Source organism: Cuculus canorus, chromosome 1, assembly GCF_017976375.1.
Source record: "Cuculus canorus isolate bCucCan1 chromosome 1, bCucCan1.pri, whole genome shotgun sequence".
Lineage (NCBI taxonomy): Eukaryota > Metazoa > Chordata > Aves > Cuculiformes > Cuculidae > Cuculus > Cuculus canorus.
In genome coordinates, this window is record NC_071401.1 from 163,606,206 (window position 1) to 163,624,772 (window position 18,567).

Sequence of the window (18,567 nt, forward strand, 5' to 3'; positions counted from 1 at the left end):
AAGAAGGTGGTTAGCAAAAATCTGTTGGAATTTGCAAATGTTCATATAGTCACTGAAAAACACTACATTTGCCTTCAAAATGTTCATGGACAGACACAATTGTACCACTGAGCTTTATTATTGGATGTACCACTTGCAGCTTGTCTAATTGCTAGCTGCAAATTATAACCTTCAGCAACAAAACTATTTGGAGAGACCATGGGTTATGTGGAATCAGATGAAAATCAGCATAATTTTAAAAGCACCTGAGGGCTGTGCAGATGTGTCTATATTTCAAAAGTTATTTTAATGAAAAACAGGAGGTAAACTTTTCAGAAAAATGTTAACGCTATCTACTATGCATCTCAGCTACAACAGACACAACAAATAGGACATCTGGCAATTGTGAACAAACAATGGCTCCCAGTATAAGCATAAAAGGAAAAAATATTATAACTTTAGGTACATCATGTGATAACTTCTGATAAAAGGCAAATATTATAAGGATGACTACAGAATTTAGTTATCTTGCCCCAGTCTGCCTGAGAACCTTCTAACAGCAATCCGGATTTCTGCTATGTCCCTTCTACTACTACTAATGAGAGGTAGCAAAATAAAAGATACCGTCAAATAACTTTTTCCTCTAGTAAAACATATATTTAAAGAATTTTCAAAGTAGTCTTTAAGTATAATATAGGCCCATTTTATATCTCTCCCCTATCTAGAAGCTGACTGCCTGATTCCAAGAGGTTCTGATGTTTGTAAGGAGTAAGACACTTAAGTTTAGTTGTCTACTCACTAAGTGTCCACATGAGCTTGTTGTGAGAGTCATGTACCTAACATAGTCATTTAGTATCATCACAGCCTAAGGGGGGTATTCTTTCCCCATCTCTAGCTCCAGATAGTCACAGCTCTTCTGTGAATTTAACCTATCAGATTAACTGCCAGGTTAGCTGGCAGACTGGATTTTCTAGAGCTCCCCAGACTAGAGGTGAATTTGAGACATCTGGCTTATATGTATGCACACAAAATCAGGAGTCCTATTTCTGAGCTGAATCCTGTGTTCTGTAAGAAACAGTACAATGTTTAGTGTCTGTAAACATGTTTCAATAAGGAGCTGATGTACCCTGTAAGTATTCTCCAGCTTGATAAAATTTTAAAACAAGTCTTCATATTCAGTAGAATACTCAATGTAACTAAATTCTACCACCATAACATTGTTGTTAAACATGTAGAAAACATAAGGATGCAACTGATGATTTGATGTATCGTTTATATTGTAATTTTTAGAGAGAATTGACTTTTAAAAATATTACAAATAGCTAGCATATCAAAATATTACATAAAATAAAAATAATTTATGTGTAGCGTTTGTGTGAAATGGAGATATACTACATATTCACTTTTTTATAGAAACTATTTCCTTCACAGAATCAAAACAGCAGTGAATCCTTTGGTGGACATTCTTGTGCCTGAAAACTTCAACTGAACCAATGACAGAGAATTATACTGTATCAATATTCACTATCGGAACTGCAGATCAATGCCCTTCTGTATTATCTTTGTGTGTTTACATATAAATATTAGCTACACAAGCTAAGTTCCCCCAGTGTGTCCAACTGTCCATCTCAATTGCCCCAGCACTTTAAAGTCAGTGTGTGTTACTATTCCTTATCAAATACGAAGCACTTTGTAAGATGGTTTTGGCAACTAGAGCCGATATCAGCTTTGCTAGAGTTTCAGATGTCTTCATTCCCTTTGCAATGTATTTAATATGCTACAAAGACTGTTAAATGAGAGCTTTTTTACCATCTAATGATGGAAAACTATAGTCTCTCTCACGATTTTTCTTCTTTGTATGAATATTTCCAATAGCTGCTCATGAGCGTCTGCAGTTTGTCATTGTGGCTCTGTGTCAGAGCCATAGCCATAAGCTTTCAGAAAAAGATACTACCTCAATATGCACATTTCTACTAATTTTTATCCCCGAATCTGATACTTAATATATACATAAACATATACTGATTTAATCAGGGGACTGTTTTGCTGTCATTATTTTATGTTTCAATATAGTCCTAGATATGTAGTACACTCTTACAATCAGCATGAGGAAATGGATATGAAAGAAAATGTGAATTCTCTTGGGAGAACAGGCGTTGAGTTACAAGACTACAGAAAATACTGAAAAACATATGTTCAACTCCCTTGGAAACTTGGCTCATTTATTTTCATAAATAGCACAATAAATTTCTAAAGCCCTTTATTGCCTGTGAATTCACTGTGGAATCTAGTATAAAAATGGTTTATATATTGCAGTTGTCTAATTAATTTTGTCTCCTTTAAATAACTAATTGTGTGACATTATCTGAACTTCTGTTCAAAAGCTTTGACTGTTAGAAAATAATCCACTCATTCTCTTCCACATCTTTTCCCATCTAGTTACTTTGTCATTGTTTTTCTAATTGAATTTCCATTTTTCAGCTTTAACAATTCCTCTCAGGAAATTGGAATAACTGTATTCAGATTGTGTTAATGGTCATGCTATGCTTGCTTGATTAAATGTCCTGTTTAAATGTTTTTAGTATCATGTAGACACAGAGGTTGTATAACATTTCTAAGGGTTTGGGGCAAAAAGGCTATAAAAGTCCTACTTCGATTTCATTTCATTGTGTACGTTTTTACTCTTCATTGTCAGTATAAGTTTCACTAAGTTTTTTTTTCAATCTAAGTAACAAAATGATGTTCTAAAGATCTGGTCCCATGCCCAGTGAAGTGAACTTGAATTTAATTGGATCATGAATAGGAGGGATTAGAGCAGTAGGATACATCTCAGCTGGCTTGACTGACCAAAAGGACTGCATTCTATTTAATAAATGCTACTGCAAGTGACAGATTACTCAACATACTGTAACTAAATCATTTGAACCCAAGTTTTCTGGACATTATGAAATGGAGGAATGAAAGAAAGATTTTTTTTTTTTTCACAGATAAAATTCAGTTCCTTTAGAGAATAAAGGAATTATTCAGAATACCTAGCTCATGGTTTATAAAAAGGAATTGCTAATATCTTAATTGCAGAGCCTATTTTTAAGGAGTTACTTTAACCTTAATATTGGAAAAGATTTCCTTAGGAGTCTATTTTACATTATCACACAATATCCTAAATTACAGGTATTATTTTTTCCAGAGTTATTTGGTAGTACTTTAAGTACTTTTGAGACTGAGTAAAATGACATCAGTAAATGGACATATCCCAGAATAGCTTTAACCCAACTCTATTGCTTATCTGACTTATTTTTAGCAGTGTGAGAAACACACATCAGGTGGAAATTCAGAACATGGTAGCAATGGTAATGTCACCAGCAAACTCAATTATTTATGTTTTTTGGCCTCAGAATCATCTCTCTGGAGTGCAAAATTCCTTTCTACAAATGTGTACAGTTGTGTGTGCTGTTTACCCTTTCAAATAAAAAAGAACAGTCTGCAAGCTACCGTACAGGAAAAAAAATCTGTTGTCCAAGTTAAAAATGTTTATAACGTCACCACAGTCCACCCTGATACACTTCAATTAAAAGAGAAGGGACAAACCTAAATTACAAGGTCATCTATAATCCTTGCTCCATCAATGTTTACATTAATGTAATGTGTGTATATGCATGTGTGTGTTTTACTTAATTTTATAGTAAAATGGAAATTCAGGTTATTTAATTGTTTATAGTATCTGACATATTTGGTCAGTCACACCTTTTTCATGTTAATAAGATCTTTGGGAATTTGTCACTAGCTCTTGGATTTTGGCTTGCTCACAAAAGAATAGAAGGGAATAAATCAGTAAACAGAAGGTTGTATTAAACTTACAACCACCCTTAAACAAGCCTCACTAAGAAGCTTACTCAGAAATAATTTTTTTTTTCTGATAGTTTTAAGAAAAGTGACAGAGAACACAGGGGACAGAGTATTAGAGAAATTGAACCTCAAAATGGGAGAAAGTGTTTTATGTTACCTCCTGGTTAGCAGCAGCTAGTTCTTCTTCCAGTGCAGAGACTCTTTCTAAAGAAACCCTCAGTCGTTCCCTTACCTAGAAGAAAAATCAAAATATGTGCAGTAACGTAATTTCTATCAGTCTTTAAAGATTACATAATCTGCCATATGCACTTTTGAATGCCCTGCCAGTTTGCAGGCATGTGTGTTGCATTCTGTCATGAGACATACTGTGTAGTAAGCATTTAAACCTAACTATATGAAGACTTAACCCCCAAAATTAGTTGTCAAACTTTAAATGCCGTACTGCTGTTCTCCAGTTCCCCTGTAATTTTATGGAATACACAGCAAATGCAAATATTCTAAGACCACACTAGGCATAAAAATAATAAAGTTTTTCACAAGCATCTTTTACAAAGGATAAGGGAAAAAAACATTTGCATATGTTTTAAGTCCACTCCATGGAAGACAACTAAACTGTTCATATTAAATGACAGCAACAAATTCACTGAAAGAATAATTTGCTTTATTGCCTTCAGGCATACATATTAAAGGCTTTTTATATCAACATGCACTTTGTTTGGATTTTGCAAAAAGTCATAAACAAGATGTGAGCAGAAAAGATTGCTGTGTATGTACCGGTTTCATAGATGACCTGTTCTGTCCTAAAGATGTCTCTGATCTACTCAATCGTTGTTATTATTATTATTACCGTCGTAATTATTGATAAATATTCATTGTTAATAAATAATAATTTAATAGCTCTGAAGATGTATTTACTGTTGTTTGAGTGCTCTGTCTCAGAGTCAGCTCAGGTAGCGGTAGAAAACCTAAGCTGGTTATGTAGTCGCCAGTCTCCCAGGATGATCAAAGGCAAATCAGACCTAAAATGTCCTTCTGTGCTGCGTGTAGGTGACTCTCTCTCCTAACTATGAAGCAAGCCTATTGCAACTCCTCTCCAAATCTACACAACTACATTAGGCACCTCATATTAAAGAACTTTATAACCAGGCTAATGAGTCGACGCTCGGTATATATTTCTATAAACATTCCATCTGCACTGTGGCAATTCTGCTCCAACTGATGATACAAAGATGTTTAAGGCTATTAGCAACATTTGTAGAGAAACTTAGCGTATTCTATTAGAGCAACAGATGTAGCTGGAAAACAGCAAAACAAAAAATCAGTCTTTACTGTACAACGAATCATTGTACATTTTCATGTAAATACAATTGTTTTCAGACACTTGACAAATGCGAGAGACATCTAATGTTTTCATACTTTTTCCAGTGCTACTTCCTAGTCTAACATACATTACCCTTCTTTACATACTTTGTTTACCATTACTACTAAAAGAAGTGAAATTTTGTAGACTCAGTACATACCAAAATTGACTTAGACTTTAATAGAAGAGAATCACTTACTAGTAAATCTATAACGTAGCATATACACTAATTTAGTCCCAATTAAACTTTAAAACTAACTAAATTGAAATATCAAATGCACATTCAGGAAATGAACACTAAAAATTAAAGCTCTTCAGTCTTTCTAAAAAATATAGTTTCTTATGCAGTACATTTAGGTTTAGTTCCTTTTACAAAACTCAGCTCTATTAAAAGAAACCAAATTTGAAAACATTTTTTATGTATTCACATAATTTTTTTCAATGATATCAGGTACCTGTAATTTTACCATACACTAAAAAGATGTTTCTAGCCTTAACAGAACAGAAAGTACGAGTGAGAGGAGGAAAAAGAACAAAAGAAATGTGAATTGAAGAGTATTAAGGTATTGGGTATTCTTAGAAATACCCAAGTCGAGAAAGAATCCTCAATTTTATAGTCCCATACCTGATCTAATAATTTCTCTCTATGCCTTTAACACTAGAAGACTGTAATAGATCTACTGTTAATGTTTCCAAAAATGCATATTGTATCTTAAATGGATATTTTCTATAAGACATGGCTAGGTAATCAATAGCTGAGCTGCAGTAACTGACCCCGCCTGATTCACACCTGATACAAATGAAGTTTAAGCCATCTTGAAGTGGCAGTGACTGAGCCACCTCTGAGTGGCAGTGATAAGAATGAATATTCCTACAAATTTTCGTGACTATTTTAACTGTTTTGTTGCATCAGAATAACAGAATGAAGTGAAAATATGCAATGGAACCCAAAATGTTTTTCCCATTTATTAATCTTTTGTTCTAGTTCTCATAAAAAATGTATGTAAAACCCTGTAATCATAAAGATTGCTCTCAAAAATGAGGTACATAATTTCTGGAAAACATGCTCATAAATCCTCAGATTATGGCAATATGTAAGCTATCCTCACAGTCATTTTATATAAATTTTTTAGTATTCAATTCTAACACACTTGAAATATGTAAAATAAATTTGAAATACTATACTTTCTAATTCTAATTTACTAATGATTTCTTATAACTATATTTTTCATTAAAATACTTCACATCAAATATATATGTAATGCACCAATTATTCTGGCTATAGTTGTTTAAATAGTTGAAAAAACATTTTTAATTAATTTGCCTTTCTTTTTCTGTATTTTTAATATCATATTCTGCCTGCAAAATGGCATTATTTCATCAGTTCTTCTTCCAGCTTTCAAGGGCTGCTCGATGACCTGTTTCCCTATGCAGATGCACAAATGTCCAAGGGAGTATAAGTCCACTATCTGGCACTCACATCCCTATTCCTACCATGCTCTTTGCCTTCCAAGAGGTTCACAATTCTTCTATAGATTCCAGAGCTCTCTTTCTGTATCCTGCTACTCTTCCCACTGCCATCTTCGTCTTTCACTACTTCTCCACTATTAAAATCCATGTCATGCCAGTGACAAGGAGCTGGAATCAGAAAACTAAACTTGAACCTTCATACAGTGTGGCACTGTAGAACTGGATCATATGGAGAGTTTAAAGCCTGAAAATAACGCTATCTGGAAATAATTTGCATTTGTTTCGAAGAAAATTTAGGAGACACATTTTTTACATGGCACTTCAGAAAAAAATAGAGAGTTAATGTCTGTATTCTAAATGTCAAGCTATTATATTACAATCCATTTTTTCCCATTCTTTTTCCTTTATCACTGACAACATGGAATAATATCTGTGTGAAACAGAGCCACAGTTGGAAAATGCTTCCTTTGCCTTGCCTTGCCGTCCCTCCTTTGTGCGCACACAGTTATGTGCTGCCTTTTCTATAATGACATAACCAAAATAGCAGTCTGATGGCCCTTATTTGATCTGTGAATATAAGAGTTGCTAAAGGAACTGAAATCAACTCTGCCTTGGCACAAAAGACTTAATTTTTCCTTTCATCTGACCAGTGACCAAATAATTCATGTTCACATTTGCTGTGGTGACGCTGGAAATGTTGCAACTGGTTCGTCATTTTCAACCATGTACATAAGGGCTGTTAAAGTTGAGGGAAGTCTTTCATTCTATCAGTGAAAAAGCTGAAAATCGCTACATTGGCGCCCTGATCTGATGGGGTAATCTGCTCTGGTTTGTAACTCAGTAATCGTAACTTTATTTCTCACTTCAAATGTCTTCCTCAGTTTTCAGTTGATTTCAAAATAAAGTTGAGGAAGACCACAAAAGCTGAATAAAGCTTTCAGATTGAGTCATTCACATTCCAGGAAAGAATACAGGCTACAAATGCCATTGTAATGTATGTGGTATACATAAATCTTGAAAATATTTTACTCTGAGTCATATTTATCAATTAGTTATGGTATTGAAGTTTTCCTGAAATTTGTAATGTCATATTGAATAACCTTTGAATCTAAATACAGGGCAACGACCAGAGCCTCTAAAAAGCCATATACAAATGTACTACAAAGAATTTTGTGCTGGATTCCATCTTCAAATTTATGTTACAGCAAACAAACCAAACAGAACTACAGTAATTTCTGAAAAGCGCAGTAAAGGCTATTGTTCCTGGTCAATATCTTGTTAGAGACAAAGGAGCAGGAAAAAATGTAAATTATGTTCTCTTTTTTATTCATTTTTTTTCATATGATGAATTCAAATTGATATTAGAATATAATTTTGTTTTTTTCTGGAAGACAAAACCAGTAAGTGAGTAAATATAGCTCACAGAAGTATGCATTATCTTAGTGAGATTGTGTTTATCACTTCAGAAATGAGACAATATTTCGTATGGTCCTTCAATGTATTCCTATTTTCTTGAGCACTAGATAAATCTTTACTAAATAATGCTTCACAAATTGAGACTAGTCAGCTGTCACCTGATCTATCAGAACATGATATAATATGTATTTTTAAGGGACAGATTACCATTACATTGCCACAGACACACAAGAAAAGGGTTGACCTCTCCATATCAAAGGGTGTATCCAACCTGTGCCCGGATGACTGGATATTCCTCTGGCTTTTAAATGAAGCCACATTATCTTGAAATATAACACAGTCAATGTCACGTTAACACTGCTGTCGTTGGAAAACATCACCCATCTTTCTCTGTATCCTAGCAACTGCTTCCCACTTTTTTCGTTGCTGTCAAATTCTTTATTCTTTCTCTCCAGAACTGCAGCCCACAAAAAGCTTTTAAAAAACACTTGCATATGCTAGAATTGAATCACCTTTTTTTCCCACCTTTTTTGAATAAATTCTCTCCTAGCTACCTGCTAGTGAATAGAAAGATAGTGATAATGTTGGCATGAATAGGTTGTTTTTATTTGCAAGAAGATTAGATATACTTTTCTGCATGAATTAATCTTAAGAGAACAAACGGGGTTTGAGTCTCAGCTAGGACAATAACACCTGGTAGTTGCTTTCCTCTATGAAGATCAACTGGACACTTCTCTTAAAAAATTGCTGGAAAATAGCTTTGGAGAAGGAGTTGCCTCAAACAGTTTCCGTTTTCCAAATGGACATTTTAAATGTTGAATGCAAAATTTAAAGCAAAATAGGGAAAATAGCTGCAGGGGAATAAGCATGCTCATACAGACATTAGAAGTCAAGTATAGCTATATAACCGTGTAAATAAAATAACCATTTTTCAAGTTCTTGTTCTGCCTGAATTGCATATAAGGAATGTATACTTCCTGACCTACTCCATACTCAATATCTGCTCTAACCATGAAGTTAGTTTGAGCTTCTAATAATGTCTAGTAAATCTCATCTTAATTTGCTGTAATATAAAGTATTCAATTTATATTTGTTTATAATATCCCAAATATAGTGTTGTCTTACATTATATCTACAATTTTTTATTGCATGAAATAAAACCTAAAATTATCAGCTTCTTAGCCGCAGTAAGAGGATTTTTTGAGATCTGAAGCACTGAGAAGGTCAGACGTGATTAGCTGAAGACATTTTTCTATACTATTTTCCCTATGTATAAAGCTGCAAATTTCATGGACTTACACAACAGCAAAAACTACTAGAAATGTTAAGTCAAAATTTTACATCAGTCCCCGTCGTTAATAGTCCTAGCCTCTAGTGTTTAAAACTTGTCCATTTTTATAAACAATGCTCATTGTTTATAGGACACAACCTAACCTTACATTTAGAAAAAAAAATTTGATTTTGGACATGATGAAAATCCAGAATTGCTGGCAGAACTGCCCATGCCCTGTGTTTTCAGTTTTCTAAAAATTTTGGCAAAATCAGACATATAAAGTTGTTTGAAAATATGTATTGCTTCTGTCAAATTAAATTTCTAAATAATAGTACAGTGTCAATTTCATTTGCTGTGACACAACTCTCTTGCTGAAGGAGATACAATGAGATTACTTTGAAACACATGTAAAATAGGAAATATTTATGAATTAAAGGAACTTTTTAATTATTCCTATGTCCTAAAGTAAAAGTTTTCACAAAATGCAACTATGCAAGAACAGACTTGGCACAGATGGGTTCTCATATGTATAACCCCGTAAGAATAACAGCACGCTCTTACTATCTTCTACTCACTAGGATGGTTCTATGGGATTTGCAGGACTGGCTCTCTAATGCAGGAACCTGATGACAAGCTTTCATTCTGCAGGGAGTGAAGACATCTTGAAGGAGCTGTCAGACACTCAAATAACTGTCAGTGACATTCATGCTTTCTCTGAATAATGCAATTAATAATAATGCAAGGCCATGATCTCTCTATGCTATCTTTGGACAAAAGGTCAAAGCAAAATCCAGACTTCATATAATATATATATATATATATATATAGGCAATACTCTTCTTCAAATAAATTAAGGTGTCATTCTTGGTTTTCCTTATACTTAATCAGGCCTCTGTGTAAATATGAATCTTGAATTGATATATTTTATTTTCCACTTTCCAGTCTGTTTTGTATTTTTCATTGCATGTTGTTATAGCAATGAGAATGTTTTTGTAGTTCTTGTACTGTATACATAACAATCCTTGCACGACCAAATTTTGTGGCAGCATTTGTTACAACACTTCAAGATGGTTTAGTATAGGAAGCGAAAACATGTAAGAATATTTGCATTTAGGAAGACTGTAAAGACTGCCTTGGGATTTTTGTAAGTTTCAATGGCAAATCTTGTAATGAAATTATCTTGTTATGCTTTCTCAAGCATGTAACAGACAAATTATTGGTTTCAATGTCAACATTTTTTTGTGAAGAAAGTAAAATTAGAGGAAGTTTTCCATTAGTTATTTGCAAAGGATAATGACACATTTTCAATGCAGTTTTGACAGTTTTTATTAATCTTTATCCATTAACCCACTATAATTTTCTGTGCATTTTTGACTGGGCAACGTTTATTTGGAGTGACATCAATATATCACATATCATGCTTCTTTGCCTCAGTAATTACTGCACAATTCTATCCTCAGGCCTCCTTGAGCACAGCAGCAGAGTCTGTGGGAGTGAAGCATAACCCACAATACAGGAGGACAGGAGACTTAAGTGACTCATAGATGCTTAAGTCAAAGGGAGTAGATTGGCTGCATCCACAGGTGCTGAGAGACTTGATTCTATGATCATAGTGAGGCCTTTTTCATCTTTGAGAGTTAAGGGCAGTGAGGGGAGATTCCTGATACATGGAAAACTCACAAATGTTTCATCATGAAAGGCAGGAATTATCCTGGGAAGATCCAAGGAAGTACAAGCTAGCCAGTGCTGGGAAAGTTATGGAGCAAATCTTCCTGGAAGCCATTTCCAGATATGTAAAAGGCAAGATGGTGATTAGTAAGAGCCCGTATGACTTTGTCAAAAGCAAATGACAACTGGTCAACCTTATTGCCTTGTGTTATGAGTTGGATGACTGGCTCCATGGATGAGGGGAGAACAGTGAATGTTTTTCACTTCATCTTTATCAAGGCTTTCTGCAAGAGCTTCCCTTTTCTCCTATAGAGAAAAGGGTGAGATAAGAATTGGATAAGTGGATTATACACTACATAGAAAACTGTCTGAACTGCAAGACTCAGAGGTTTGTGATCAGTGACACAAAGACCAAGTGGCATCTCATTACTATGAATGGCATAACCCCAGGCAACAGGACAGGACTGTGGAGGAAAGAGCAGATTGGCAGAAAAGACCTAGGGGTGAACAGGGACAAACACGCGTGGGATTACACCAGCAAAAGTTTAGTCAGCAGTGTGCAGAAAATGATTATTCCCTTCAGGACTTCTGAAACTGCATTTGATTTTGGGCTTCCCAGTACAAGGAAGGCATTGAAAGGCTTCAATGAAGGGTCATCAAATTGGTCATGGTCTGAAGCATATGGAATATGAGAAGAGGCTGAGAGAACTGGGTCTGCTCAAACTCAAGAATGGAACAAGAGACCTTATTGCTGTCTACAACCAGCTAACCAGAAGATGTGGAGATAACAAAGCCGAATTCTCCTTGGATGTGGACAGTGACAGCATAAGAGGGAACAGGTGCAAGAGTCAAGAGGGTAATCTCCACCTGGGTATCATGGAAAAAAAAACCCTAAAACAATGAGGACAAAACATCAGAATAGGTTTTCTCCTTGGAGATATTCAGAAGATGATTAGACATGACCCTAAGCAAACCTGAAAGCGTTGGCTCTGGTTTGAGCAGGAGGTTGGGATAGCTGTCCTCTAGGAGGTCCAATGTACATTCTACCAACCTCTGAATCAACAAGTTTTCATAGGTGGAGTAATATCTTATTTCTGAAGAGTCTGAAACAAATCTAACTTCTATAATCTTTCTGCAAAAGGAAGTGTATAGTGGGTGACTGACATACCATAAAGGTTTTTTAGCATATTTGAGTGTACGCAGTCTTTATTACCTCCATTATTTTTTATTAAAATTACCAATAATGCTGAAAATGAGTGGTACAATACGATAGCATTACATCATCAGGCATCTGAATGATATATAAAATCTTTGATCCAGTCCACCTGAAGAGAGATACTATAACATAAAAAGATAATTTCATACAGGATTTGTACCTGAAAATTATATGTGCTAGGTTTGTAAGAAATTATTTTTTAATCATTTACTAAACAATTTCCTTGTTTAATCTCAGATTGTTTTATAATGAAAATACATATATAATCAAAATTTAAAAAGTTCAACGCATAGATGAAGAACACAAATTATGTTTTGCCAATTGATTTTAAAACTTCTTTTATAATTTAACAAATCTCCTATTAATATGGCTGATAATTACCATTTTACTGATAATTACAGTGATAATTATCATTACCACGGGAACAGAGACCAAGTATATAAGTAGGATAAGTACCTGCACCCCCCCCCAAATATTTAAATGAATTGAATGCTGATTTTAATATTACATAAAAAAATACAAAAATAGGAAGTTTAAAAATATAGGCTGAAATATTATATTTAGCTTCAGTCTAATTCTGTCCAATAATTTTCAAAATGAGATGGAAAATAAACTTCATAACACCTAAACACTAAAACATCCACAAAAGGAAGTGTACACAATTGCTGAATTATCAGAATCTCTTTAATGATTGGTACTTATTATTTCCCATATTTATCTAGTACGGTGTCAAAAAGTATAAAAGCAGGAGAGCTCCCTACTATCTTTACATTTTTATCAGTGTTTAAAGTGCTGGATAAAACATCAAGGCTCAAACTATAAACCCTATCAATCCTTATATGATATTTTTAATAATACAGGATTTTTAAACTCTTAATGACATCCAAAAGCTTTTTACAATTAATTGATTATAGCATATAGAAGTCATTATATTCCTTTTTCTAGATTTTATTTAAATATGCTTTCATAACATGAAACTGAATAGAACATAAAATTAAAGAGACATCCTTAAATACAAAATAAATTTGGACCCGGCAAAAGTTACTTAAATTCCTTTAACTTTGAACCTGAGAGTTAATCCACTATGACTTATAACCTACAGTCTACAGTGTTTCACGAGTTTATTACCAAGGAAAAATAAATATTACTGTATAACTATAGCTACCCTTTTCATAAAGCTGTTTCTTTTAGTAACAGTTCCTTAAATATAGTCAACTTTCTGAGTATATTTCTGAATTTAAAAAAAAAAAAATAAATTTATTACTGTGAGACCAATGAAGTGGTTCTACACAATACAGCTCAACTGTGCAGTCACTGGTTTCAGATGCTGTGCTGCTTACGCAGCTGTCTCAAAACAGAGAAACTGAGCTGCAGAGATGAGCCCAAGCAAGATAGGCCCCTCGAGGAACTAAGGTTCTTTGCTTGTGAGCAATGGTTCTCATGTGTTCTCTTGCATATGTAGTTTCGAGGCACTTTTACAATTCAGGTCAATCACCTTCTGAGGATATTGTTTCTAGACTTGTACTGGATTTCTGAATTCATGTAAAGCAATGCTCAAGGCGATACCTCACAGTTGCACAAAGTTTCATTCACACAAGAATCTTTCCAGCACAGGACACATGAGGAATCCGGTGGAAAGACTCCTCTAACTAACATGACTAGATGTAGTTATCACCCATGGTTTTTATCTTGATGCTGCAGGCCCTTCATTACCTCTGATAAGGAAGGGTCTAGTAGTTAGGTTACCCTGCTTGTAGAGGGAACAGTGTGTTTATGTAGCAAATGCTAAAAACATTTTGGAAACTCAGGAAATTTTCCTCCTAAGATTTGCTGAGAGGCAGGTTCCTTTATGTAGTTAGTAACATCTCATTCTGCCTTTTTACCCTATGTGATTTTAAAATTTGAGATAGCCACATTTTCTCAGCAATGACTTAAAAGCACATTGTACAGACAATAAATTCCATGGTGTCATGTTTATTTAGCGCTAAATAGGAGAAGCATGTGTAGTAGGGGTGAGATTTCCTTATTTTGAATAGTCAGTTCTGTTGAAGGGACTCGAAGTGCATTACAGCTACTGGTAATACATTCTTATGGATTTCTCTGGACACGGGTTTATGCTGTAAATACAAGACATAGTCCAAGAAGTAAATAAACAATATTGTTGTTCTGCTGCATCATAAGGCACAGTAAAGTAAGTTAAAGAGTGTATTTAGTAAGCTTTTTTCCATACTGTACCTTTTCATCCAAAGCCTTGTGGTGCTCAAACAGAGATTTCAGAGCTTTGAGGACCTCAACTTCACTGGAAACTCCTGAGGGAGACTGTGCTTGCCGTTTCACCACTGTCATCCTCAGTGACCTTTCGTGTCTTGAGACAAGGCACTCCAAATGCTCCAGTAACAGCTATTGGGTTTGATATAAAAAGGTTATTAATTTTTGTGCACCTAAATGCCATTGAAACACTAACTACAAAGTGCATGGTGCCAAAAGGCAATTTTCTTTGCAACCTCATTGTGGGAAAGACTGCTGGAATTATTGACAACATTTCATGGTTCTAAATCAGATGGAATAAATAGAAAAATAGCAAATCTACTCATAATTTCACTTAAAACTCTTACAAAACCAGAAAAAAAACAAATCACTCCGAAGAGGATCACTATTTAATTAAAGTAAGTACATATTTACAGTATTGTTTGTCCTAGCGATTGATGAGCATTGGCAATCAAATAACAACCAAAGCCAGTCTAAAGCATCACTTTAGCAAAAGTACTAAAGACCTTTATAATTAATTCACCTTAACTGTAATACATTTTTAATTTATACTGGAAGTTACTTAACAAAATATGTAAAAGTCAACAGTATATTTTATCAAATTCTTAAAAGACTCTTCATTCTAAATGACACAGCTAATGGAATTTTTCACCTTGTATTACAAACACAATGGAGACAAAAAAGTTCTGTAAAGAGAAATTTCAGGCTATTGTAAATACCTGTAAAATAACCTGTAAATAACATATTGTGAAAACATATGTGAATTAATTTTCATTAATACTCTGAGGTTAAATGAAAAATTAAAATTATTTATTGATGTTGTACAGAAAATTCTCCATTTGTCTAAATTTTCATAGGGCTACCATTGCTGTCCTTTCTGTCTGATCTTAAAAGAGAGATTTTTAGCTGTGAAGTTAAAGCAAGGTAGCTAAACTCATGAATCACAGTGTTGGTTAAATGTACTGTAATTGTAACACACAATTATATCTAAGTCATTGAACTGGAAATTTGAAAGTTGCACCATAAATTATTTATTATTGCTCCTTTCATACGGTTCTTAATATAGCTATTATTAGTGAAGATATATATTTATCTGCAATCCATAGTGATTCTTAGTTACATAATGACCTTTATTGCAACATGAATTAATAGAAGAGCAAAACCAGGGTGCAATCACATTGTAGTTGCAATATATTGCTATTAAGTTGGGAATTATAAGCTTGATGTTATCTTTGCTTCAAACAGGGTTCTCGTGTCTGGATTTGCATGTGGTTATTATGTTACTGTAAATATCATTCAAAAAAACAGTGAAAACATATGCCAGCGATGTTAATACATTGAATAATGTATAAGAACTCTAATAACTCCACGCAGCTCAAGAAAGGACGGTATTTCTACCATTTCTGAATTCAGGTGATGGCCCTTATTTATCAAAAGCAAATGAGCAAGAAATTCACAAGCTCTGTCATCTGATCCCTGTAGGGCTGGCAGCACATATAGGTGGATTTTTAATTATTTGAGACAGTCTGAAGTAACAGGCAAATTTAAAGACATGTCTTCCTTATAAAGGCATCAGGAACTTGGTACAGGGATGTGGTAAGGTAATTCTGATGAGCTCAAAACAGGTTACAAATACTTACAGTCTATTTCCGCTCGTAACAGTACTTAAATACACAGTTAATTGCTATCATTAATAGAAGGAAATTTCTGAATTTCAATCTTTGTAATTTTTCTAGGCCAGCTAGTTATTTAGGAGATAGCTGGTGGAAAGCAAGTCAGAACACTACAACGAGACTGTGTAGCTGCAACATTTCTTCTCTCTGCAGCCAGACTCCACCTGAGTCCGCAGCCCCTGGGTAGCCAGAATCTGACTGGTCTATGCTGTGGACCTATATTTCTCCACAGTCATTCCTACCTGTTGGCTAATCCTGGCTTATTCTGTTACCTATCTTGTCTCTCTTTCTTTATGCAGAAACTTTTCAATGCATCGTAGCTACCTCTGGAACACTCTGAATCTGGTCAAAGTGCCAAGAAATTCTCTGGAATTTTCTTAAAAAAGGAAGATGTTGAACCGCAGTTTAGTCTTCAGTGTGGCCATTCCTTCCATGTCTGAAGCTCAACCTGACACTCACTTAAACAGTCCAGAATAAAGAAACTCTTGGTGACTGTTTCTTGGCCCAACACTGAGAAAATGTATCGTATTTGATGCCCTAAACTACTTATCTCCCAGATAAATAATGTGATGTTTGGAAAGCATAATTCTGAGAGCCTGTATACAGGCCTTAGTGAGAAGGGAAAACGTGTAAATCTGGTTTAGAAAAGAAGAAAAATGATGGTGACAGAATTCTTGACATTAAAAGGCTTCAATGACAGAAGGAATGATGCATAACCTATAGTACAGAGATAAATAAAACACAGGGGGAAAAAAAGAACATATATCCAACACACCATTTTGAACTGGGGTAGATAGACGATCTCAACAGGGAATTCTGAAGACAGAAAAAAGACAAGAACTTTATTAAGAGAAGGAAGAATGGACACTGAAGAGAGAGATGAAGAGTTAAGATTCCAAATATAGGAGGTGGGTAGAGTGGTGGAAACTCAGAATTTCCAATGCAGTGAATGAGGAAGAATTTACTATTTGGGATGAACACTGCAGCACCCTAGCCCTTTGTACAGCAGCAGATAATATATTTAACTTTAGGTTAAGGTCCTGCCACGTTAGAAACATGTATAATGTATAATATATATACCTAAACCTAATGAAAGGCATCTATTTAATACACACACACACACACACAAAAAAAAAAGCTAATTTGGCCTTTAGCTTAGAATTACCATTTTAGAGGTGACAAAACTATATTTCAATGTCTGCATATATTTCGTAGTTTTTAAACAAACCAGTGCAAAATATTTTGTTGACTATTTTACTGTATAAAGACAGATAAGCTGATGTCACAGCTAAGTGTCCAGATACTCATGGAAAATTACAGCACTACTTGTGAACATTTCATGCTTTTATTTTCTGTTCTTATTCACTCAAGCTAGTTGGTTTGCAGCAGTTCATTTGTTGGGAAACTGTGTCTGAACACCGATTTTTCCTTACTTTCAGCCCTAGAAAGCTTGGGAAGGCATGCTTAAATAGATTTCTGGCTTGTAAAAATGTCATATCTCTGCTTTTCAACAAAAGTCAACTCTATTTCTCCACAAATTCCGTGAGCATTGCTTACAGCAAATCCAGATGAGCAGAGAGTATTATTAACCAGGTATCCTAACACCACATTAGTTCCAGCCATGCTGAAAGGGAAGTATAACCCAAGGGTTAGAATGTCTGACTGTGACTGAGTACCTAATGGCAAATCCTTGCTCCTGATCTGCTGAAATGATTCTATTTAATACATCTTATCTCCCAACTACAATTATATCTATAAAAAGGGGTAATAGATCTTCTCTGCTTCCTTGGGAAGAGTAAAAGTATAGTGACAGAACTATGAAGTGTCCCATTGCTACAATGATTCTAGGAAGGACATAAATATATAAAATTGAGTTTGAAGACAATATTGTGTCCAAGCAATGGACAAGTTGAACAACTGAAGCAAATCATAATGTCTTGTGGGCACAAGGACATCCTGAGGCCTTTCCCCTGTATAATTCAAGAATTACTATTCCAAATATTTGAAAGAACACCACAAGATTTCATAAAAATAATTTTTTATAGTATTGGTAGTCCATTTAAACTACAAAAGAATTGTTAGAAACAGCTTCTGGTATTTTATTATGTTGCAATTAAACTCTGACATTAATAAAGATTACGTGCTGCTGAGTATTTTCTGCTCCCTCACACTGTGCGAAGTTGCTACAGTTGTCAAGCACTCAGAGGAACCGGCAGCTTGTGGAGAAAATAAGACGAAGATCAACAGCAGCAGGTGGGACAGAATCACCCATGCATCATTGCTATGCTTTTCTTACTGGAAAGCATAAACTTGACAATGAATTATGAAATAATCTGACAAGTGACTTTTATGCTGGGCAAATTTTAGGATGCAGTGCTGATCATCATATCTTAGCCAA

The 18,567-nt window shown here is 34.6% G+C and overlaps 1 protein-coding gene across 10 annotated transcripts in view; it reads right to left on the bottom strand.

Moving 5' to 3' along the window:
* PPFIA2 (PTPRF interacting protein alpha 2) overlaps positions 1 to 18,567 on the bottom strand; it is a 321,457-nt gene that overhangs the window by 103,339 nt on the left and 199,551 nt on the right. For 8 of the 10 annotated variants that reach the window (XM_054080066.1, XM_054080025.1, XM_054080040.1 and 5 more), the window contains 2 exons: positions 14,464 to 14,628; positions 3,983 to 4,057 (listed from right to left, as the gene is read on the bottom strand). In XM_054080066.1, the coding sequence (XP_053936041.1) occupies positions 3,983 to 4,057; positions 14,464 to 14,628 (240 nt within the window). The remainder of the gene's footprint in view (positions 1 to 3,982; positions 4,058 to 14,463; positions 14,629 to 18,567) is intronic. The other 2 variants (XM_054080047.1, XM_054080064.1) reach the window with 1 other exon arrangement.